The following is a 24,516-nucleotide window of genomic DNA, read 5'->3' on the forward strand; positions in this document are numbered from 1 at the left end:
AGCTCAGAGAGAGAGAGAATCCTCTCTCCTTCCTGGAGGTCAGGGGGGTGGAGCTAAAAGTCCCACCATCCTAATCACATGGCTGGTTTTTTCGGTGACCAGACCCCAATCTCGAAGACTCATCACATTGGCATAAACTCAGATATGGTTCAAAGGGGCTTATTATGCATAACAGAAGATGCTTCTCTTACCCCTCTCCCTCAGGAAATCCCAAGGGTTTTAGGAGCTCTATGCCAGGAGCAGGGACCAAATATGTATTTCTTATTATGTCACAACATCACGGGGGTAATATTGATAAAGATGCTATGAGCATTCTTGTATATCTCGTTTATGCAAATACGTATTTTCTTTTTGGTATACACCCAGAGCGGGATTGCAGGGTCTTGGGGAAGCATATGTGCAGCCTTAGCAGGTCTACAGTTTAATGAAGTGATTGTATTTTTTACGTTCTCACCAGAAGTCTATAACAGGAACAGAAATTCTGCATCCTCATCAATATTTGGTATTGTCATTTAAAAAAATTAGCACTTCTTTTTTTTTAAATGTTCACTTCCTTTTGAGATAGAGTCAGAGCGTGAGTAGGGGAGGGGCAGAGAGAAAGACACAGAATCTCAAGCAGGCTCCAGACTCTGAGCTGTTAGCACAGAGCCCAATGTGGGGCTCAAACTCGTGAACCGTGAGATCGTGACCTGAGCCAAAGTCTGACACTTAATTGACCGAGCCACCCAGGTGCCCCCCAAAAGTAGCCCTTCTGTTATGTAGTGGAATGTTATTGCATTTCCTTGGTGACCATTTGGATATCCTATCTTGTGAAGTGCATGTAAATATATTTTGCCTATTTTTTGCTTAGGTTGTCTTTTTCTTCATTTGTAGTTATGTATTGTGGGTATGAGTTCTTTGTCAGATATATGGATTGTAAATATCTTCTCCAAGTCTGTTGCTAGTTTGTGTATTTTCTTCTTCTTCTTAAAATATCTTCATGGTTAAAAATTTTATGTTATAGATTAAGTAGATGCAGAGTTCCATTTCATGCAGTTTTGTCAATTAGATACTCTGAATGACCCTATAAACTAAACAGATAAAACATAAAGAATATAAACTCATTTAAAATCCATTGCAGGACTGGTAGTTTTTTTTTTTTTTAATTTTTTTTTTTCTTTCAACGTTTATTTATTTTTGGGACAGAGAGAGACAGAGCATGAACGGGGGAGGGGCAGAGAGAGAGGGAGACACAGAATCGGAAACAGGCTCCAGGCTCCGAGCCATCAGCCCAGAGCCTGACGCGGGGCTCGAACTCACGGACCGCGAAATCGTGACCTGGCTGAAGTCGGACGCTTAACCGACTGCGCCACCCAGGCGCCCCAGGACTGGTAGTTTTGAGGGAGACGCAGAGATCCTGGGAACTAGGAATATGCTAAAGTCCATTTTTGCCTGGAAGGTTCCTGCTAAACCCTGAAGATTTAAGTATAAATATTAAAGTTCAAGGCATGCTTAAGGTGAGGGGCCTAGTAATAAACCTTCTCAATGAAGCTGGAGGCTCAGAGAACTATACTTGAAGTATAAGGGTAAATGAAAAATAAACTCCATTCTGCAGAAGAGATCAGAGAAGACTGTTCTGTTCTGAAGTTGAGAAAATATTCTTTGAACAAGCTGGCCCTTATGAGTTATGTGGTTCTAACTCATGCTGTGTGTTTCAAAAAATTCCCTCCAGTATAGGATATAATTAACATAGTCCCAGGGGTGCCTGGGGGGGCTCATTTAGTTAAGTGTCCAACTGGAACTTGGCTCACGGTTGTGAGCTCGAGCCCTGAGTTGGGCCTCTCCTGACAACGTGGAGCCTGCTTGGGATTCTCTCTCTCTCCACTCCCTCCTCTCTGCCCCTCGTCTGCTCACACACACTGTCTCTCTCTCTCTCAAAATAAATACATAAACATTAAAAAAATAAAGTAGTCCCAATTTGGGGGTACCTGAGTGGCTCAGTTGGTTAAGTGTCCGACTCTTGATCTCAGCTCAGGTCTTGAACTCAGGGTCGTGAGTTCAGGTCTAGCATTGGGCTCTGCACTGAGCCTGGAGCCTACTTAAAAACAAACAAACAAATAAAGTGGTCCCAGTGTGGTAGCTCCCCCGGATAGAATTAACTCATCTTTGAGAGAAGTCAGCTCCAATCTAGATGTCAACATATTCGTAGGTAATATTTCAAAGAAAAGAACAGTTCAGGGGTGCCTGGGTAGCTCAGTCAGTTGAGCATCCGACTTTGGCTCAGGTCATGATCTCATGGTTCATGAGTTCAAGCCCCAAGTTGGGGTCTGTGCTGACAGCTCAAAGCCTGGAGCCTGCTTAAGATTCTGTGTCTCCCTCTCTTTCTGCCCCTTCTCCGCTCACACTCTGTCTGTCTGCTGTCTCTATCTCTCAAAAATAAATAAACATCAAAAAACTTAAAAAAAAGAGAACAGTTCAAGAGAAATAATGCCTCCTCAGTGAGAAAAGAGAATTAATGAACAGCATAAATAGGCCTATAAAATTTTCAGCTTTTGGAATTTTTTTTTTCAACGTTTATTTATTTTTGGGACAGAGAGAGACAGAGCATGAATGGGGGAGGAGCAGAGAGAGAGGGAGACACAGAATCTGAAATAGGCTCCAGGCTCTGAGCCATCAGCCCAGAGCCTGATGCGGGGCTCGAACTCACGGACCGCGAGATCGTGACCTGGCTGAAGTCGGACGCTTAACCGACTGCGCCACCCAGGCGCCCCTGGAATTTTTAACACAGAATATAAAATAACTTTGTTTAAAGAAATAAAAGTGAAAAAAAATAAAAGTAAAGCTTAAAAATATGAGTACAAAACAAGTAGATTTGCAAAATAACCTCTAGAAATAACTGAAAAGAAAATCTCAAAATTGGTTTAATCACCATTAGACACAATTAAAAAAAGAATTAACATTATTGAAGGTAGACTTGAAATCATTATCCAGAACAAATTCCAAGAGAAAAATAATGGAAAATATGAAAGGAACTGAGGAATGTGGAGGAGAGAATAAGGGTGTCTGATCTATGTCTAAAAGGAGTCCCTGAAGAAGATAGTAGAGAGACCAGGGAAAGGGCAATATGAATCTAATGGCTGAATATTTCCCTAATTATTAAAAGATATCTTAAAGTCTGGGAAGCCCAACAAAGCCAAACAAATCCCAAGCAACATATCAACATCGAGACACATCTTAGTGAAATATACAACCCCAAAAAAGAGAAGGCAGTAAAAAGTCACAGAGAAAGAGTCAGGTCACCTAGAAAGAAAAGGTAATTGGATAGTTGGTTGACTTTGAGTTGCAACAGCGTAAACAGGAAAAATACATTCAAAGTGGCAAGATAAGGTATTAGTCAGTCTAAAGTTCTATACCCTCAAAACCAATTTAAAAGCAAAGAAGGTACAATTAAGATATTTTTACACAATCAAAAAAGAGAGACTTTACCATCAAAAGGCACTATCTAGGGGCACCCCAGTGCCTCATTTGGTTAAGTGTCTGACTTCAGCTCAGGTCATGATCTCGTGGTTTGTGAGTTCCAGCCCCGCATTGGGCTCTGTGCTGACAGTGCAGAGCCTGCTTGGGAGTCTGTCTCCCCCTCTGTCTACCCCTCTCCCATTTGCACACACACACACACACACACACACACACACACACACTCACTCACTCAAAATAAATAAATACAAGAAAAATAAGTCACCCTCTAAAAGAATTTCTTGATGGAAGATTTGGGTACATAGTTTTTGGGTCTCAATGCAGAGCCCTGAAAATGCAGGGCCCCTTGTTAAAAAATTATTAAGAATTCAAATGGCATCAGCAGAGTATTAAGTCAAGCATGGGGCCCTTCAGAGCAGGGACCAGTATGGGACTTCACAGGCCACACACCCATTAATCTGGTCCTAAGTATGTCTAAACAATCAATGACTGTATAAAACATTAATAAATTTATCTACCTTGTAGGGAAGAAAAAGCAAGTTAGAATTAAATTACTAGACAATAGCATATAAGTTGGAGAAATTATTGAAGTATTCTAAGATTCTTGTATTGTTTAGAAACAGGATTAACACTGATAATTTCAAACTTTGTTAAGTTTGCACGTTAGAATAGCTAGGGCAACCATAAAAGAATAGACATAGTTCTATAATTTACAAAAGGAGGCAAGAAAGAGGGAAAAAAAGTACCATTGAGTGAGACAAGTTGAAAACACATAGTAATTTGGTATAAATAAATCTGAATATTCCATTAATCATTCCTTGTGTAAATATATTAAACTCTGATGAAAAGACAAAGATGATCAGATTGAAAAACAAAACGAAAGCCAGCTATATGCTATTTCAAGAGATGTATACAAATCATTGTTATACGGACATATTATTGAAAGACAAAGTGGGAAAACAAAATACCCTAGGACAACACTAACTGAAAGGAACTTGGAAAAGCCATATTAGTAGCAGGAAAAATTGACTTTAACACAAAAAGTTATCTGTTTACTACAGATAACTAGTGTTCTTTCATAATGATAAAACCTTTGATTCACTAGAGATATATAACAATTTAATGCTACTACATGCCTATTAACAACGATTGAAAACATATGAATCAAATATTGACAAATCTGCAAGGAGAAACTGACAAAGCCCCCATTCGAGAGGCATCATTTAACGCATTGGTTCTCAAACTTTAGTATGCCTCAGAACCTGTGGAAGTCTTGTTAAAGCAGATTGCTGGGCCCATCTCCGGGGCTTCTGATTCAATAGGTTGGGCATAGAATCTGAGAATTTCCACCTCTAATAAGTTCTCACATGCTGCTGCTGTTTCTGGTTTGGGAACCGTATTTTGAGAATCACTGGTTTAGCAAATTTAGCAAGTTTCAATGATTGATATACCAAACCGACAAAAAATTAGCAGGAGACGGAATATTTGAAGAGCACCATTATTAAGCTTGATCTAACAGACAGGTTAGAACATTAGAGAATACACATTTTAAACACACATGAAACAGGGGTGCCTGGGTGCCTCAGTCGGTTGGGTGTCTGATTTCGGCTCAGGTCATGATCTCACACTCCGTGAGTTTGAGCCCCGCGTCGGGCTCTGTGCTGACAACTCAGAGCCTGGAGCCTGCTTCAGATTCTGTGTCTCCCCTCTCTCTGCCCCTCCCCTGCTCATGCTCTGTCTCTCTCTCTCTCAAAAATGAAAAAAATAAAACATTAAACACACATGAAACATTAATGAAAATTGACTATTTACTAGGTCTCAAAGTTAGTTTTGGCAAATTTCAAAGTATTGGTTTCATATAGGGTACGTTATGCAATTAAGTTTGAAATAAATTGCAGGAAAAGAACTGAAATGTCTTATGCTTGGAAATGATGGGATGTCTTAAACTCATAGTCAAAGAAGAAATCATAATGGAAATTGGAAAATCCGAGTGAATGATAGCAAAACTATCATCAAGTTGTGAGATGCAGCTCAAAATTAATGCACTTTAGCATACAATTTAAGGAGTTAGGAAAAATGAAGGAAAACCCCAAATAATGTAGAAGGAAGGAAATGATATAGATTGAAACAAAAATTAGTGAAGTAGAAATCAAACGAAATAGGTAGTGAGAGGGGCACTGAGATTAATACATTAAAATTTGTGGAAGATGAGGGTGCCTGGGTGGCTCAGTCAATCTCACAGTTTGTGAGTTTGAGCCCCGAGTCGGGCTCTGTGCTGACAGCTCGGAGCCTGGAGCCTGCTTCAGATTCTGTATCTCCCTCTCTCTGTGCCTCTCCCCTCTTCCCTTTCTGTCTCTCTTTCTCAAAGTAAATAAGCATTAAAATTTTTTTTTAAATAAATAAGGTTTGGGGAAGGTGTATATGACAAAATAAAAAGAAATCTTTTTGGAGAAACTTACTTGAATGCCTTATGGGTTAGCCTCATTTGTTGAGCTCTACCCTGATTATTGAGGCACTTGGGGCTGTTCCTACTAGAAGAGCAGGGCATTCTTTGGGGCATTCTTTAATTAGTAATTAAATAAACAAGCCTATTTCAGATACTTTCTGAATTAGTTTGCTAGGGCTGCCATAACAAAGTACCACACACTAGGGGGCATAAACAACAGAAATGCGTTTTCTTAGTTTTAGAGGCCAGCAGTCCAGGATCAAGACCTCAGCAGGTTTGGTTTCTTAGGCATCTCTACTTGGCTTGTAGATGGCCGTCTTCTCCCTGTATCCTCACATGGTCTTCCCTCTGTAACTGTCTGTGTCCTAATCTCTTCTTTAAGGACACCAGTCGTACTGGATTAGCCTATCCTAATGACATCATTTTATTTAATTTCGTTTTGAATGATCTGACCTCCAAATACTGTCATGTCCTGGGGTTTAGGAAGTTAGGACTTTAGCACATGCATTTTGGTGGGAGACAATTCAGCCCAAAACACCCTGCCCTCTGGCATTCCTTCTCACATGCAATGTATATTTACCTTAGCTTCAGAAGTCTTAACCCTTTCCAGCCTGAATTTTGAGTCTACAATCTCATCTAAATTTCATCTTACTCAAGAATGGGTGAGATTCAGGGTATGGCTCACCCTGAGGCAAAATTCCTCTTCAGCTGTGAATCTGTGCGATGAGATAAATTATCTACTTCCCAAATACAGTGGTGGGACAGGCATAGGACAGACATACCCGTTCCAAAAGGGAGAAATCAGAAATAAGAAAGGGGTCACTGGTCCCAAGTAAGTCAGAACACTAGCATGGCAAATCCGTCCGATTTTAAGCCTCGAGAATAATGCTCTTTGACTTGAGGCTCTGTCATTGGTTCCAACCCGGGTGGTCTTGCTTTCCGGTTTACCAGGGTGGTGGCCCTGCACCCTTGGTTCTGCTTGGCAGGATACATTGGAGAACACAATTTAGTCATAAACATTTCTATGATAAAAAAAAAAAAAAAAAAGTACCCCAGGGCGCCTGGTGGCTCAGTCCGTTAAGTGTCCAACTCTTGGTTTCAACTCAGGTCATGATCTCACAGTTTCATGGGATGGAGCCTTGCATCAGGTTCTGCGCTGACAGCTTGGAGCCTGTTTGAGATTCTCTCTCGCTCCCTCTCTTTGCCCCTCCCTCACTCGTGCTGTCTCTGACTCTCTCACAATAAATAAATAAACTTTAAAAAAATGTACCCGTTAAATTTGATAAGAGACTGGGAGACAGTGGATTAATTTACCTCAGGGAATTCTTCTCTAAATAGGTCACACTGGACCTGACACCACGCTGAGATTATCGTCTAATAATCTAGAGGCAGATTATTCTAGGCGGAGGAAACGAGACCAATTTGGAGTTAGAGGAATAGAAAGCACAGTCTGGTGCAAGTTGAAGACGTGTGCAGGTGCATTGTGAACCAGAGCACGAAACCTAAATTTTATTCTGAATAAAACAGGCAGCAGTGAAGGCTTGTAAGCAGGACAGTGACCTAATTTCATAGGCATTTTGAGTAACGATTGTACCGAGACAAGAACAGAATACGTAAAATGATAGAGGAGTCTAGCGCCGTGGTCTAGGCTGGAGATTTTGGTAGTCCATCCTACGGTGGTGGAGACAGAGAAGAGTGAGTGGGTTCAAGATGTTTTTTGGAAGTGGAAGTAAAAGATTTGCTCTTGGATTGCATGGGGAGGATGAGAGAAAAGGAGGAATCAAGTATGACCCCTCAATTTCTCAGCTTGAGAACTGATACATCGAGGTGCTAAATACTGGGATTGGAGTGAATGGCAAAGAAAACAGGAAACGGGGAAAGAAGGGTTTTGTCTGGGCCGTGTTCTAGACGTCTTTAAGCTTTCCTAGTGGCAATCTCAAGTACACAGTCGTATGTATGAATTGCACCTCGGGGGAATCCCACACTGGAGATAAAGAGTTTGGGAGTCATCAGCCTATGGGTCGTATTTGAAACCATGGAACTAGACAGTAAGAAATAGCGAGGGGTGATTACAAACTTTCAGTTTCTCCAGATGATTTTCCCTTTCTTTTTTTGATTTTGTTGCTGTTGTTCAACTCCACGTCTGTTTCCTTTTCGTTAATCCTTAACTCCTTATTTCAGAGGTTGGGTGATCTCAGGAAAAAGGGCAGTAGCACCCGGAAGAGGTGAAGGGAAGAGAAATCCTTTGGTATGGAGTAGAAAAGAGGGCATGACGTAGGGGCTGGCTGACACTTAGAAATAATCCTGAAAAGATGCTCCTATTTCAAAGCCTCCTCTCCTTGCCTAGATGATAAAGTCCTCTGTTGCGTACAGATCTTCTGTATTGAATTTTAGACAATTTGAGGGCAAGACCAAGTGTCGTTTATTATTACATTTCCCTTGCCTCCTACCTGGCTCCCTGATTATAGCAGATGTTCTAAAAATGTTTGTGGAGGGAAAGAAGGAAACACGGAAGAAAAGGTAAAAGTAGTTTTCATGTCTCGAATAATGCTGATCATATCGAGAACTGTGGTGTGCACATAATTTGCATTCAACCAATACCTGGTTGATTGATTTACAATATTCTCTATAATAAGATAATGGTTTTAATGTGAATTCTTCAAACTTGCCGTCTAAGCACACAGCATTATTGATTCACTCTGTTTAATGATAAATAATTCTGACATTTTCGTTTCGGGCAGCTTGTGTACTCCCGGCCATTCAAATCGAAGATAGCTTGACAGCAATCTTCTTAGAACACCTGTGAAAGAGAAAATAAAGGAGGCTTAGCTCGAATAAGACACTTTGTCTTTGTGGGCCTCAAGTATAGTGGCAACAGACATATTTAATAGGATGCTAGAAACAGGATCTTTTTTAAAAATTTATTTATTTATTTTTGAGACAGAGAGAGACAGAGCGTGAGCAGGGGAGGGGCAGAGCGAGAGGGAGACACAGAATCCGAAGCAGGCTCCAGGCTCCGAGCTGTCAGCACAGAGGGGTTCGAACTCACGGACTGTGACATCATGACCTGAGCTGAAGTCGGATGCTTAACCGGCTGAGCCACCCAAGTGCCCCAACAGGATCTTTAAGGGTTTTTCCTCCTCCAGCTTTATTGAGGTATAATTGACAAATAACACTGTGTAAGTTTAAGGTGTATGATATGATGATTTGACGTCCACATACATAGTAAAGTGATTATGACATTAAGGTTAGTTAACATATCCATCACTTGGCATAGTTATTTCCTTTTTTTGTTTTGTGTGTGTGTGGGGGGGGAGTGAGAACATTTAAGATCTGTTGACTTAGCAGATTTCAAGTTGACAATTCAGTATGGTTAACTGCTGTCACCATGCTGTACATCAGGTCCCCAGAACTTATTCATCTCATAAGTGAAAGTTAGTAGTCTGATGGGCACCTGGGTGGCTCAGTCGGTTAAGCGTCCAACTTTGGCTCAGGTTTCTGATCTCACAGTTCATGAGTTCGAGCCCCACATCGGGCCCTGTGCTGGCAGCTCAGAGCCTGGAGCCAGGAGCCTGGAGCCTGCTTCAGATTCTGTGTCTCCCTCTCTCTCTGCCCCTCCCCCGCTCATGCTCTGTCTCTGTGTCTCTCAAAAATAAATAAATGTTAAAAAATTTTTAAAAACTAAAAAAAAAAGTTGTAGTCTGGCCAACATCTCCCCGTTTCCCTAACCCTGAAGCCCCTGGTAACCACCATTCTACTCTGTTTCTTAGGAGTTCACCTTTTTTAGATTCCACATACAAGTGAGGTAGGCACTATCTGTCTTTTTCTGACTTATTTCACTTAGCACAATGCCCTCAAGGTTCATCCATATTGTTGCAAATGGCAGGATTTCCTTTGTTATAGATGAATAATATTACATTGTATTAAAATAAGCTTTTTTATATAAGGGCTTTAAGAGGAAGTTAAATACAGATTACATTTGAAAAGTTCCCATTTACATTTTATTAAATGACTTTACCTTAAACATTGGTTCTGGATTCAAAGATTTTTATTTATTTTTCTTTTTGTTTTTTTAAGTAATCTCTACACCCAATGTGAAGCTCGAACCCACAAACCCTGAGATCAAGAGTTGCACGCTCCACCAACTGAGCCAGTCAGGCACCCCAAGGATTCAAAGATTTTTTGTTGTTGTTTATTTTTTAATTTTGAGAATGAGAGACAGAGTGTGAGCAGGGGAGGGGAAGAGAGTGAGGGAGACACTGAATCAGAAGCAGGCTGCAGGCTCCGAGCTGTCAGCACAGAGCCTGACGTGGGGCTTGAACTCACGAGCTGTGAGATCATGACCTGAACCGAAGTCGGACACTTAACTGACTGAGCCACCCAGGTGCTCCTTGATTCAAAGATTTGTAAGAAATGTGTATTTGTTTGTTTGTTTACAGGTGAGGAGGGGCAGAGAGAGAGAGAATCTATTGAGTTTGGGGTTCAATCTCGTGAATCTCAGTATCATGACCTGAGCTGAAATCAAGAGCTGGGCATTTTACCAACTGAGCCACCCAGGTGGTCCATCTGATTTGTTTCTTAATTTCCACATATGAGTGAAATCATATGGTATTTGCCTTTCTCTGCTGGACTTATTTTGCTTAGCATAATGCACTCTAGTTCGATCCTCGTCATTGCAAATGTCAAGATTTCATTCTTTTTGATGCCTGAGTATTATGTGATATATATCCTTTTTATCCATTCATCAACCAATGGACATTTGGGCTCTTTCCGTAGTTTGGCTATTACTTTTGTTTGTTTGTTTTTAAAAGTTTATTTATCTGTTTTGAGATGGAGAGAGAGAGAGAGCACGGGGGAGGGGCAGAGAGAGAGGGAGAGAGAATCCCAAGGTGTTAGTGTGGAGCCCGATTCAGGGCTCAGTCTCACTAACTGTGATATCCTGTTCAATCAAGAGCTGGACACTTAACCACCTGAGCCACCCAGGCACCTCTTGGCTATTGTTGATAATGCTGGTTTAAACATCGAGGTGCCTGTGCCCCTTCAAATTTTTGTTTTTATATCCTTCAGGTAAATATCTAGTAGTGCAATTGCTGGGTCATAGGGTGGTTCTGTTTTTAACTTTTTGAGGAAACTCCATACTGTTTTCCAGAGTGGCTGCATCAGTTTGCATTCCCACCAACAGTGTAAGAGGGTTGCACTTTCTATGCATCCTCGCCAACACCTGTTGTTGCCCGAGTTGCTAATTTTAGTCATTCTGACAGGTGTGAGGTGTATCTCATTGTGGTTTTGATTTGCATTTCCCTGATGATGAGTGATGAGCATGTTTTCATGTGCCTGTTGGCCATCTGGATGTCTTCTTTGCAAGTGTCTATTCATGTCTTCTGCCTATTTCCTACCTGGATCATTTGTTTTTTGGGTGTTGAGTTTGATGAGCCCTTTATAGGTTTTGGATACTAGCCATTCATCAGATATGTCATTTGCAAATATCTCTACCCATTCCATAGGCTGCCTTTCAGTTTTGTTGATTTTTTGCCATCACTGTGCAGAAGCTTTTTATCTTGATGGGGTCCCAATAGTTCATGTTTGCTTATGTTTCCCTTGCCTTTGGAGATGTGTCTAGTAAGAAGTTGCTGTGGCCGAGGTCAAAGAGCTTGCTGCCTGTGTTCTCCTGTAGGATTTTGATGGTTTCCTTACTCACATTTAGGTCTTAAATCCATTTTGAATTTATTTTTGTGTTGGTGTAAGAAAGTGGTCCAGCTTCATTCTTCTGCATGCTGCTGTCCAGTTTTCCCAACATCTTTTGTTGAAGAGACTGTCTTTTTTCCTTTGGATTTTCTTTCCTGCTTTGTTAATGATTAGTTGACCATATAGTTGTGTGACCATTTCTGGGTTTTCTATTCTGTTCCATTGATATATGTGTCTGTTTTTGTGTCAGTACCGTACTGTCTTGATGACCACAGCTTTGTAATATAGCTTGAAGTCTGGGGAATTGTGATGCCTCCAACTTGTCTTTTTCAGGATTTCTTTGGCTATTCAGGGTCTTTGTGGTTCCATACAAAATCTGGGATTGTTTGTTCTAGTTCTGTGAAAAATGCTGGTGTAATTTTGATAGGGATTGCATGAAATGTGTAGATTGCTTTGGGTAATATACTGAGAATTACAGTCTTATGGTTTTTGATTGATGAGAATCATAATATGGATATGAACATAACAGCTTTTATTATTCAGTATGTTGTATGTGGTGAGAATTAAAAATATGTTTATTTATAGTTATTTTTACAAAGAAGGAGAAAAAGATATTGAGAAAGAGGCTCATCGGTGCTTGTCAGTTAAATTGGAGAAGCAGCCTGGTGACCTTGATGTCAGGGTCGGTTACTATTCTGAAAAAATAGTGCTAATAAGCTAATAAGAGCTAATAAACCTAGCATTTTGGAAAGGATTTGTGGCTGACTCTACTTTCCAAAGATGTTTGCAGCAAAATCTCCCATCCCACAAGCTCTCTCTCCTCAGGCTTCCCCATGACACATCTCCCGTGGAGAGGTGGGGGTTGTCTCAGTCTATTCGAGCTGCTTTAACAAATTACCATAGACCATGTGCCTTAAACAGCAAACACTTATTTCTCTGTTCTGGAAGCTGGTAAGCTGCTAGCCTGAGACCCAGGTGCCAACATGTCAGGTTCCGGTGAGAGCCCTCTTCTGGGCTATGGGTGCTCACTTCTCACTGTATCCTCACGTGGCAGAGAAAAAGGGAGCCAGCTGCATGGCCTCTGTTTACGAGGGCTCCACTCTCATGACCTAAGTTACCTCCCAAAGACCCCACCTCCAAATACCATCACACTGGGGATTGGATTTCAACATACGAATTTTGGAGGGATACAAGCATTCAATCCAGAACAGGTCTGTGTTCCCTCCCCTTGCATCTAGATGGCCTTGTGATTTTTTTTTAAATTTTGTTTTAAAGTATATTTATTTTGAGAGAGAGAGTGGGACAGTGGCAGAGAGAGAGAGAGAGAGAGAGAGAGAGAGAGAATCCCAAACAGGCTCCACACTGTGAGTGCAGAGCCCAATGTAGGACTTGAACTCATGAACTGTGAGATCATGACCTGAACTGAAGTTTGATGCTTAACTGACTGAGCCACTCAGGTGCCCCTAGATGGCCTTGTGATTATAATGAAGGTGATCCCATGTGACTTTTGATGCTTGGCCATAAAAGGAGATACAAAGAGAAGAGAAGAGAAGAGAAGAGAAGAGAAGAGAAGAGAAGAGAAGAGAAGAGAAGAGAAGAGAAGAGAAAAGGGAAGAAAAGAAAAAAGAAAAGAAAAGAAAAGAAAAAGTCAGTCTTTAACATTGGAAGCTGGCCTGGCACTCATAGCTAGGCCATTTTTTTCTGTTATTGAACATAAACAATCTCACAGAGTACCGTCCAAAGATAAGATTATTCTGAGACCATGATAAAATGAGACAGAGCAATGCCAGTTCATAATTTTATCTAAGCAAAAAACAGGATCACTGTGCCACCCACAAAACACCAACTCCCTTCTCTCTTGGTCAAAATGAATGGCTGCTGCCTCTTTACCAACTACAGTTTTGTCCCCACCCTGTTGTGCCCTCTTTATACGTAAGATGTAGTTTTTTTAATGTGTATTTATTTTGAGAGAGAGAGAGAGAGTCTGTGTGTGTGCATGAGTGCATGAACAGCTGCCTTTGAGTGGGGCAGGGGCAGAGAGAGAGAATCTTAAGCAGGCTCCACATACCAGCACAGAGCCCAATACAGAGCCTGACGTGGGGCTCGATCTCACAAACCGTGAGATCATGACCTGAGCCAAAATCAAGAGGTGGATGCTTAACCGACTGAGCCATCCAGGTGCCCCAACATTTATTGATCGAGATACCAATCAGAATTGCGTCCAGTCTGACAGCACTCAACCCAGAATAAATCCTTCCTTCCTTCCATCCTTCCTCAAATCATTCAACCAAAGCCCCAAGCCTATTCTTTCTAACATCCTCTTACAGAGACAGCCAGTGGTTCTCCCAGAGGTCTTTCTCCCTCGCTGCAAGGAGTAATAAGCTCAGCTTGTTTAACTATGTGTATATTCTTGGTGGCCTTTGGCTGGAGGACATTAACAACGTTTTGGCTTTTTCTTTCTCTGGGGACACTAGCTTAGGGGTGGGAGGAACAACCTGCCATATACGCAGACTAACTACCTCAAAGTTACCAGGCTGTGAGGAAGCCTAATTTTAGCCCACGGCAGGAGACGACACAGAACTCAGTGAAGAGTGAGTCTGGTCAGTCCCTGGATGCTCCAGCCCCACCACCCCTCGACACCCCCACCTTCCTGCTTCAGCTGCCTTCTGACTGCAATTGCATGAAAGGCCATAAGCAAGAGCCGCCTGGCCCCGAACTTCTTAAATGTCTGACCCACAGAAACCACAAGAGATAACAGAATGATTATGGTGTAAAGCCACTGATATTTTGGGTGATTTGATATATACAATAGATAATTGGAACAGAACTGAAAATGTGTACGAAGGGTCTGGCACACCGTAGGTACTCAATAAGAGGTAGTTGTTTTTTGGTGCTTGTAGGAAGCAAGGGCTATTGTGTGCAGAATTTCCCAACCACTAAATAATTTTTTTTCCAGTAAATTTCCTTTGACAAAACCTTGTGGATTGATGCCCACAGATCCGCTCAATATATTTTAATCCTGAAACCAAAATAATGTAGTCTGATCAATAATCTTCAGTCAGGGGATGAGCTCATTTGAGAGCAATACTACTATTTTTTCATATAATTTTTTTTTGTAAATTTTAAAAAATGTTTATTTATATTTGAGAGAGAGAGAGAGAGTGTGTGAGAGGAGGAGGGGCAGAGAGAGGGAGACATAGAATCCAAAGCAGGCTCCAGGCTCCGAGCTGTCAGCACAGAGCCTGATGTGGGGCTCGAACTCAGAAACTGCGAGATCATGACCTGAGTGGAAGCCGGATGCTTAACCAACTGAGCCCCCCAGGCGCCCCAGCAACTACTATTGCTACTTTTTGAGGAAGGTTTTTTTGTTTAGAAAATAAATAGAACTTTGTCCATAACTTCATTATTTATTTATTTTATTTTTGAGGGAAAGAGCATGAATTGGGGAGAAGGGCAGAGGGGGAGGGGGGGAGAGAGAGAGAGAGAGAGAGAGAGAGAGAGAGAGAGAGAGAGAGAGGATCTTAAGCAGGTTCCACGCTTAGCTCAGAGTCTGACCCAGGGCTTGATCCCACACAACCCTGGGATCATGACCTGAGCCGAAATCAAGAGTCAGACACTCAACCGACTGAGCTAGCCAGGTGCCCCATAACTTTGTTCATAACTTCAGAATCCACATCAATGGTTGACTGTATTTCCTGACCTCATTTTTCTGTGGGGGTGATACATTGAGCCTAATATGTTAATTAGGATTGACATGACCTGTGGACAAAACATCTTCGTTGAATATTTTTCAAGTTGCAGAAGTAGCATAGGCCCACAGTAAGAACACAAAATGAAGACATATAATGCCATTTCAACTCCCTTATCCCCCTTCTCCACCTCTCCCCCCTCCCTCCCCCCTCATAACTCCCATGACTTAAATCAATGGCCTGGTGTATATTCTCCCACACCTTCTTGCTCATATAGATACAAGCAAGCATATATACATGCATATAAATGTATATGTATATGTGAAGATATTTAGTTACCTCATTGGTGGTGTTTACTAAAACAGAATCATATTATACAATTATTCTGCAAATCTGCAACTTGCTTTTTTCGCTTGACAGTGTATCATGATCCCTACAAGTTAGCGGGTGTACAATCTGCATTTGTTTCCTATGGCAGCTGTAATGAATCGCCACCGATGCAGTGGCTTAAAACTACACAAGGTTATTCTCTGCCATCTCTAGAGGCCAGAAGTTCGAAATCTGTTTTATTGGGCTACCGATAAGGCTACTTCCTTCTTGAGGCTCTGAGCTCACAGTGGCTGCCTTGACTTCTTGGTTTGTGGGTTTTCAAAGCGCAGTTTCCCAATCTCCGCCTGTATCACAGTGTCAGTTTCTCTTCTGTAAACCTCCATCTGCTTCTGTTTCATAAGGATGTCCGTGATTAATTAAAACTCACCAGATAATTCAGGGTAATTTCCACATCTCGAGATACAGCATTGAATCACATCTGCAATTTTTTTTTTTTTTTTACCATATTGTAGAGGCGAGGTTTAGGCCACAGGCTGGAGCCATGGAATGTGGAAAGGGCCCATATCAACTTATCAACCCCCTGGCCAAATACAAACGGCCCATTAGACGACCCACCTCAAAATATCTGTAAGCCCTACTTGACCAATGGGTTACTTACACCTAGACACAGGTACCGAAAAAGGAAAATTCGTACCTCCCCATACTTCTTCATCTTCTCCTTTTAAATACAGCCCTCACCCCACTGCCTGTGGCATACAGGGTCTCCTGTGTTGTCCTGGCCCAAAGTTCCCTTGTAGAGTATACACTAAACTTCTATCTCCCTTGTTTTACTTTGGGTGAATCTTTTCACTGGCCTACCACACTGGCTCCTACTCAATCGGGTCACCTCACATTTGGGAGCCCCCATCTGATCAGGAGAGACACCACATATACAAAGCAACATTCTCAGCTTCTAGGGATTAGGAACTGATTATTTTGGGAGGGGGATATTATTCAGCCTGCCACAACATCTAAATCTACCTTTTAATCTCATATATTTAGACACAACACATATATAAAAGGGACTATATCAGCGTCCTTGGGCGGCTCAGTCAGTTAAATGTCTGACCCTTGGTTTCAGCTCAGATCATGATCTCATGGTTTTATGAGTTCAAGCCCCACATCAGGCTCTGTGTTGACTGCCCAGAGCCTACTCGGGATTCTCTGTATCCTTCTCTCTCTGCCCCTCCCCTGCTTGCGCTGTCTCTTTCTCAAAATAAATAAATATAGTTTTAAAAAATTGAAAAAGAAAATAAAAGGGACTATGTCATACATGCTGGAGTATTTTTTTAAAGCACAGGCTTAAAAAAAAATTTTTTTTTTCTGTATCCCTTAACTTTTCTAAGGTTACTTGTGTTGACATGTGTCCTACACTTTTCTCCATGCTCACATAACTATGTGTATATATTGTCAAATAAAAAAACAAATCTGGGGCACCTGGCTGGCTCAGTCAGTGGAGCATGGGACTTGATCTCAGGGTTGTGAGTTCGAGCCCCACATTGGGTGTGGAGATTACTTGAAAATAAAATCTTAAAAAAACAAAAACAGAAACGGAGCACCTGGGTGGCTCAGTTGGTGAGCATCCGACTTCAGCTCAGGTCATGATCTCACGGTTTGTGGGTTTAAGCTCCAGAGTCAGGCTCTCTGCTGTCAGCACAGAGCCCACTTCAGCTCCTTTCTCCCCATCTCTCTCTCTGTCTCTCCCCCCCTCGCGCACTCTCTCTCTCTCTCTCTCTCTCTCTCTCTCTCTTTAAAATAAACATTTAGGGGCGCCTGGGTGGCGCAGTCGGTTGAGCGTCCGACTTCAGCCAGGTCACGATCTCGCGGTCCGTGAGTTCGAGCCCCGCGTCAGGCTCTGGGCTGATGGCTCGGAGCCTGGAGCCTGTTTCCGATTCTGTGTCTCCCTCTCTCTCTGCCCCTCCCCCGTTCATGCTCTGTCTCTCTCTGTCCCCAAAATAAATAAACGTTGAAAAAAAAATTTTTAAATAAACATTTAAAAAACAAACAAACCACAACCAAATCTGATTTAGATAAGAGACTTTACTTGAAAGAATTATTGGAGTGGGAAGGGGACTCTTGCCCTGGAAGAAAGCGCAATGAAAAGGTGGCTCGATTGAATAGCAGATCTGAGGACTTTTTACCCTGAGGCAACCATATTGGGAACTGGGCAGGGTGGGGGGGGGCGCGAGGGGGGGACCCTTTAATGTGGGTTACAAGCTGGCTCAGTGGGTTAAAGTGGGTTAAAGTTCCTAGGCCTGGAGGAAGAAGAGGAATTTAGCCAGTTGGTAGGTTCTGCGTCTGGCTTTGTCCTAGGGGAACGAGAGAGCATTTCTGGGTCTTGCCTAAGTCGAATGGGAAGTGTGTTTCTTTGCAATATGCCACTTCTGAGAATACAAAAGTGTGGGGGCATTTCTTACTATATTCCAGGAGTACACGGATCAAGTAAAATTAAACCCTGTCAATGTATGGGGTGTAATGGGTTGTTCGCTTTACAAAAATGAGATCACATTAAACGTACTTCTCTATACCTTGCTTTTTTCCGCTCAAAATTAGCTACAGAACATCCTCCCAAGTCCTGGGAGGACTCCCAAGTCCTCTTTTCCATATGCTGTTGTACCGTGATGTGCGGTTATCCCTCTACGGATGACCATGTTCTTCAACAATTAAAAAATAAGTTCGTTTCAACTTTGGGGTTCCTGTAAGATGCTAAACTTGGGATTCCTAAAGCTACATTTCAGTTTTCAAAATCTATGTTCTTTCTTAGAACTTTCTTACAGAACCGCCAGCTCATTTGAATTTACCTCTCTCTTGCTCCTTCTTCAGACCCTCCTCCCCCGCTGCCCCGTCGCCAGGTAGGGAGGTGGTTAGGAAACACCCGTCTATAAAGACACCTTTTCTCTCGTCTCCCTATCTTCCCCTTTCTGCTGGACCCGCGGGCCCCTCCTGCCGGGGGTGGGGGGTGGTGTGTGTGTGTGTGTAGGGGGACCTGGGGGGAGGGTGGGGGCGGGTGTCAGGAGCTTCCCGAGCGCAGAAGCTCGGTCCTCCTGGGTCCACAGAGGCCTCGCAAGGCGTGGTCCAAGCGCGGGCGCCCAGAGTGCGCGCCAGCGGGTGGCACCTGCGGGACAGGTCAGCGCGCCCAACCCACCCGAGAGGAAGGAGGCGCGCCGAAGGGACGCGTCGCCCCGATCCCTCTGGGATTTCTCCCAGGTTTTCACCCAGAACAGCACTAAAGCGTCGTCAGTTCTTTTAGATTGAATAGGAAGGATCTTTCATAAATTAGGCAGAGGGAGGAGGCCGGGCGGTCAGGGGGTGGAGCCAGCCGCTCCTTTCCAGTTGGCAAAGTTCAGGCGGCTGCGAAGTCACGGCCCCCGAGGTCGGGGCGCGGGGGCACAGCCTTGCACCGCCTCACGTGCCGGTTCGCGACAGGGAACCGTAAGACCCTGACATGCATATTAGGGGCCACCCGTCGCCGTGGCTCCTCTGCCGGGGCGGGGAAAGACAGCGCCCCGCGACCCGCAGCTCCCCCGGGGGCGCCAGGCGCTGACCTGCAAATGTTCGGTCCGGCTGCGCGGGCCTGACAGGGGAGGCGCCCAGCCAGCCCGACGAGGGAGGCACGCGAGCTCGCTCGCGCGCGCGCGCGCGGGCACTGGGTCGGATCCCGCCGGCCGCCCAGGCACCGCCCCCGCCGGTTTTCCCCGCCCCGGCACGTCGGGGGGTTCCGGGCGCCCAGACTGCAGGGGACCGCATGGAGGCGGCCTCGCCGGCGGGACGCGCTGCCCCGCAGCCGCGCGCCCCGGGGGCAGCGGGGCGGCTGGGCAGCTTGCTGCGCGGGCTCAAAGGCCAGCTCTTCACCTGGTGAGTGCGGGGCGCGGGGGGGGGGGGGGTTGTAACGGGGGCAGGGGCGAGGGTGCCCGCGGGCAGTGGGGGGGGGGGGTGCTGGGTAGCCTGCTGCACGGGCTCAAAAGCCAGCTTTTTATCTGGTGAGTGCGGGGGTGCCCGGGGGGCGGTGGGGTGTGCCGGGGGCGGGGCAGCGGGGGTGCTGTGCCGCCTGCTGAGCGGGCTCAAAAGCCAGTTTTTCACCTGGTGCGTGGGGGAGGGGGGGGACGGGGGCATCCGGGGCAGGGGTGGGGCTGCCGCGGGCGGCCGGGGCCCCTGCGCGCACGTGGCTGCGCTGCACACGCGGCCGGGGTGGCGGGGGCCGGGGGTGGGGGGGGGGGGGCGGCGCGGAGGCGGCGGCCGCGCGGACTCGGGGGCCCGTCCGGGTCCCGGCGGCTCGGCACGTGCGGCCGGGACGCGGCCGCCCACCTGGCTTTGTGAAGCGCCGCGCGCTCCTCCCTCGGCGCCCTCTTGGAAATCGTGGGCTTGCGTGTGAGACGATTTGGGGGAAGTCGGCCGCGTGGGCGCGGCTGGGTCGCTCCCCGGTGCCCAGCCCCCTCCCCTGCGCGGCGGGCCGGGGCCGGACGCCCCGGGGATGTTGCGAAGGAGGGGGTGTCCAGCCTCCGGCGCGGCAGGTGGGCGAGCCCGCGTTCTTTCGGCCGCCCGAGCGCGTCGGACCCGGCCCGCGATCCTCTCCCGACCGGGGAGTTCACCCAAGTGAGGAGTCAGGGCTAAGTTTCGCGGTGCCGCCGCGAGGTCGTGCGCAGCCTGCCTCCTTCCTGGGCCTGAGCGGGGTGCACGGCCCTCCCGGCTGGGGGGGGGGGGGGGGGTGGGGCCCGAGCCGCCGCCGGGGTCGCCGTGCTCTGCGGGAAGCAGGAATGTGCTTAGGGACCGGCAGCGCCTGGGATGGGGTTACTGGAGGGAGGCCGTGCCTTCTGGACTCGCACGTTCACTGAGTGGCCGCTGGGTTGGGGTGCTGGGCTCAGCCGTTTCTGTGGACGCTGTCATGTCACCTCGACCACTTTATGAGGTGGCACTCTTCCCACAGCCACTCTGCTGGTGGACAAAGGAGGCTAAGCCGTTTGCCGGAGGCCACGGGATGGCCAGGAAAGGGTGGTGCCCGCAAGCCCCGGCCAGACTGGGCCCTAACAACTTCTGGCCCCCGGCTCCTCGTGAAACAGGCTTTTGCCTTTATTTATTTACTTGTCTTCAGATGAACAAAGCACATTTCCCGTTGAAGATTGTGAAAACTCGTTTTCAAAACCGGGTCGAGAATGGCGTGTGCATTTTCGTCGTGGAAATGAGTGTAGTTCGCAATAGATGCCTGTGCAAAGTCGGGCCCAAATCGTCTTGGATCGTCCAGCTTGTATGTCCTGACGCACGTCCACAGGCTCTCAGCTGGGAGGCAGGGTAGGGCAATGGCTCAGGGCTCGGTTCTTCTGCACTCTGATCCCGTCGGTGCCGCCTGCCGCTTCCCAGCCGGGTGACTTTGGGGAAGTCGCTTAACCTGTCTCTGTCCCGTTTTCCTGTTTGTAAAAGGGGATAATAACAGTTCCCACCTTGTTGGGAGAATGTGAGGATTACGTGGCTGGGCCCACGGCCTGGCTCGTGGTACTGCTCTGTATCCGTCAGTCGTTAGCCACCATTAGCCCTCCGTTCCTGGGGGCTGGGAAGTGGGGTGGCGTACCCCGAGGTGCCAGAGGCCCGGGGGATGGGCAGACAGTACGCCAGATGGATACCCATTGAGCGAGATGTCAAGGCTTAGATGACAAGGCTTCGCGATGATTTCTTTTTTTTTTCTCCGAATGTTCTAATCCTTTAGCAAGGACTAGCAATCATTTCTTTTTTTCCTCCTAACGTTCTAATATTTTCAAAATCCTGGTATGTTGTAGTCAGGAGTAGCTAATGCACTGGATCAGACTAGGAAACATTGCAAACCAGAATCCAAGGTGTCTGGACGGTTGCCAGAGGTAGGAATGAAAACCTTCATGAACAAAAGAGTTCTGCCAACCAAAAAAAAAAAAGGTTCCAGCCCAAGATCCTTGGAATAAAGACGGATAAAGGGGAGAGTGCATCCTCCCCTCTCATATTTAGAAGAAATAGAAGAAATCTCATCTTTAGATAAAAAGATGAGATTTTTTTCTATCTCTGAACACACTTTTTTGTGTCTCCTTTATGGATTTTTACTTTCTTCCTTGTGTGAAAGCTGTTTGTGGCCATCTCATATTCCTGATGGATGCAATCCTTAGCAGGAATTAAGTCTTTAACCTTTTTCTATCTCTCACAACCCTACCACATCAGTGAGTGAATAGAAGAAGGATGACAGGGTTCTAGAGGCTTCCCTTCCGTTCTGCCACAGTCGCTGCACTCTCCCCTTTACCCGTCTTTATTCCGAGGATATTGGGCTGGAAGCTTTTTTTCTGTTGGCAGAACTCTTGTTCATGAAGGTTTTCATTCCTACCTCTGGCAACCGTCCACACACCTTGGATTCTGGTTTGTAGTTTTTCCTTGTCTGATCCAGCAATCAGAAGAGTGCAGTTTAGGGGCACCTGGGTGGCTCAGTCGGGTGAGCGGCCGACTTCGGCTCAGGTCACGATCTCGCGGTCCGTGAATTCGAGCCCCGCGTCGGGCTCTGTGCTGACAGCTCAGAGCCTGGAGCCTGCTTCATATTCTGTGTCTCCCTCTCTCTGACCCTCCCCCGTTCATGCTCCGTCTCTCTCTGTCTCAAAAATAAATAAACGTTTATTTATGCAGTTTACCAGATATCCAGTATTCCTTATACTCAGTATTTTAAACTCTCCGTATTAAAACTCCCCTCCCAAATTTGAGTTTGGCTTCGCAGATCCCTAGCCTTGGCCACGGAACCATGGGGATGGGCAGAGGCTGGTGAGTGGGTGGATAGCGCAAGGAGAGAGAGTTTGTATGTAGAGGGACACGATTCTTTTCTATTCCTTTTACAAAAAAGGGGAAAGAATAGCCTTTTTAGCAACTGGGTACTGAACACAGGAGAAACATTTGGGGCCTGTTATCATTATGAGAGGCATGTATTCTAGGTAACCCCAACTCCTGATATACTTGCCTCACTAACAGATACTTTTTTTTCCTTTGGTTAAGAATGTCAGATCACTCATTGGATAACAGTTTATTGAGGACTTACTATGTGCCAGGCATTCATGATGAGAAGCACTGTACGTTTCCAAGTGGACTCTGCTTGTAATTTAAGCTTTTGTCATTTATTGCTGTTAACTCAAAGACAAATAGTGTGATGGGATATGGGTTTCCAGGAGTACCTGAGGATATTTATTTAATTGTATATATTTAGCAACTTACACCCTAACACCTACAGTCTAATTCATGTATGAAAAAAAAAAGCATGGTTTTTATAATGACTATCAAGTTTGCATCTGTAGCAAAAACCATGAAATATTATTTCACTTACTTATCCTTTTCCCATTAAATAGATGGTAAGCTTTTTTTTGGGTTATATTTATTTTCAGAATTTTATTCTGATGAAAAATGAGTTTACATTCATTTTAAATACAATATGCAGACACATATAAAAAGAAGACCAGGGGGCACTTGGGTGCCTTAGATGGTTGAATGTCTGACTCTTGATTTCGGCTCGGGTCATGATCCCAGGGTTGTAGGATCAAGCCCCACGTCTGGTTCCACACTGAACATGGAGCCTGCTTGAGATTCTCTCTCCTTCTCTCTGTCTCTCTCTCTCTGTCTCCCCCTACACCCCTCCCCCACCTGTGTGCTTGCACACATGCTGTCTCTCTCAAAAATTGATTTAAAAATTCAAAAAATTAAAAAAAATAAAAAGACCAGAAACATTTACACTCCACTAACTATATCTTTATATTTTGTGTTTATTTCTAGTCTTTTATTTTTGAATTTTGTGAGGATGTCTGATGGATTATACTAAGAGACTTTTTGGTACAGTAATCTATTATTTTTAAGTATCGTGTTGATGTAGAATTATAGTTTTCGTTTCTTTTTTTAAAAATATGTTTGAGAGAGAGAATGCGTGGGGGAAAGGGAGAGTGAGAATCCCAAGCAGGCTCCACGCTGACAGCCCAGAGCCCGACGCGGGGCGCTAACTCACAGAACCGTGAGATCATGACCTGAGCTGAAGTGGGACACTGAACCCTCTGAGCCACCCCAGGCACCGTTAGAATTCTAGTTTTTAATTCTTACTAATTTTTCTACATCTTTTCATTTATTTATTGTCGAAGTTGGTAAGGTTTTCGAGGGCACAGTCTTTATCCCATTGTTTTTGTAGCACAGTGCAGGACATGTGTTCATGTGTTCTTTCCTTTGCCCATCCTAGAGCGTCTGTGATGTTCCAGGTTCTAGACTACTCTGTGGCCCGCAGACTTGAATGGGATTTAGTGTGTGTTTCCAAGAGAAATCGAGTTCTGGTAAGAGGTTATGATCCGTGTGGTAGAGGCGAGCACATAGTACAGATGGCACAAAGGAGGGGGAAATAGAGCTCACCAGGGTGAGGTGGGGCTGGGAAGCTTGGCAGGGAAGGTGATCAGGAATGTGAAGCGGGAATAAGGGTTTTCCAGGTGAACGAGGGGAGGAAGGGCAGTCCAGGCTTGGAGGTCCCAGAGAATGTAAGGAAAGGCAGGTCGGTCAGTGACCACGAGCACACCTCTGATTGTGCAGCCAAGGGCTTGGCCCTGTGGCTCCTCCTCTCTGTTCACGTTCTCTGTTTCAAAGGTTAAGGCCCAGAATTTTTTTTTTTTTAATCTCAGAGAGAGAGAGAGAGAGAGAGAGATAGTGTGTGTGTGCACGTGCAAGGTGGGGGGGGGGGGCAGAGGAAGAGGGAGAGAGAATCTCAAGCAGGCTCCATGCTCAGCAAGGAGCCCAGCTCGGGGCTCGATCCCACAACCGTGAAATCATGACCTGAGTTGGATGCTGAAATGACAGAGCCACCCAGGTGCCCCAGGCCTGGGAATTTTTGAACGAGTCAGAGTCATTTAGTGGTGT

At 45.2% G+C, this 24,516-nt stretch overlaps 1 protein-coding gene across 4 annotated transcripts in view; it reads left to right on the forward strand.

The window, feature by feature from the left end:
- SLC35F2 (solute carrier family 35 member F2) overlaps positions 1-24,516 on the forward strand; it is a 132,658-nt gene that overhangs the window by 12,033 nt on the left and 96,109 nt on the right. For 2 of the 4 annotated variants that reach the window (XM_086679219.1, XM_086679215.1), the window contains exon 1: positions 20,099-20,235. The exons of 1 other annotated variant lie outside the window; for it this stretch is intronic. In XM_086679219.1, the coding sequence (XP_086535345.1) occupies positions 20,114-20,235 (122 nt within the window). In that variant the 5' untranslated portion in view covers positions 20,099-20,113. Of the gene's footprint in view, positions 1-18,984; positions 19,498-20,098; positions 20,236-24,516 lie in introns of those variants that run through there. One more of the 4 variants, XM_086679216.1, reaches the window with a different exon arrangement.

This window comes from Puma concolor, chromosome D1 (assembly GCF_028749965.1).
Source record: "Puma concolor isolate L17-30 chromosome D1, mPumCon1.1.hap2, whole genome shotgun sequence".
NCBI lineage: Eukaryota > Metazoa > Chordata > Mammalia > Carnivora > Felidae > Puma > Puma concolor.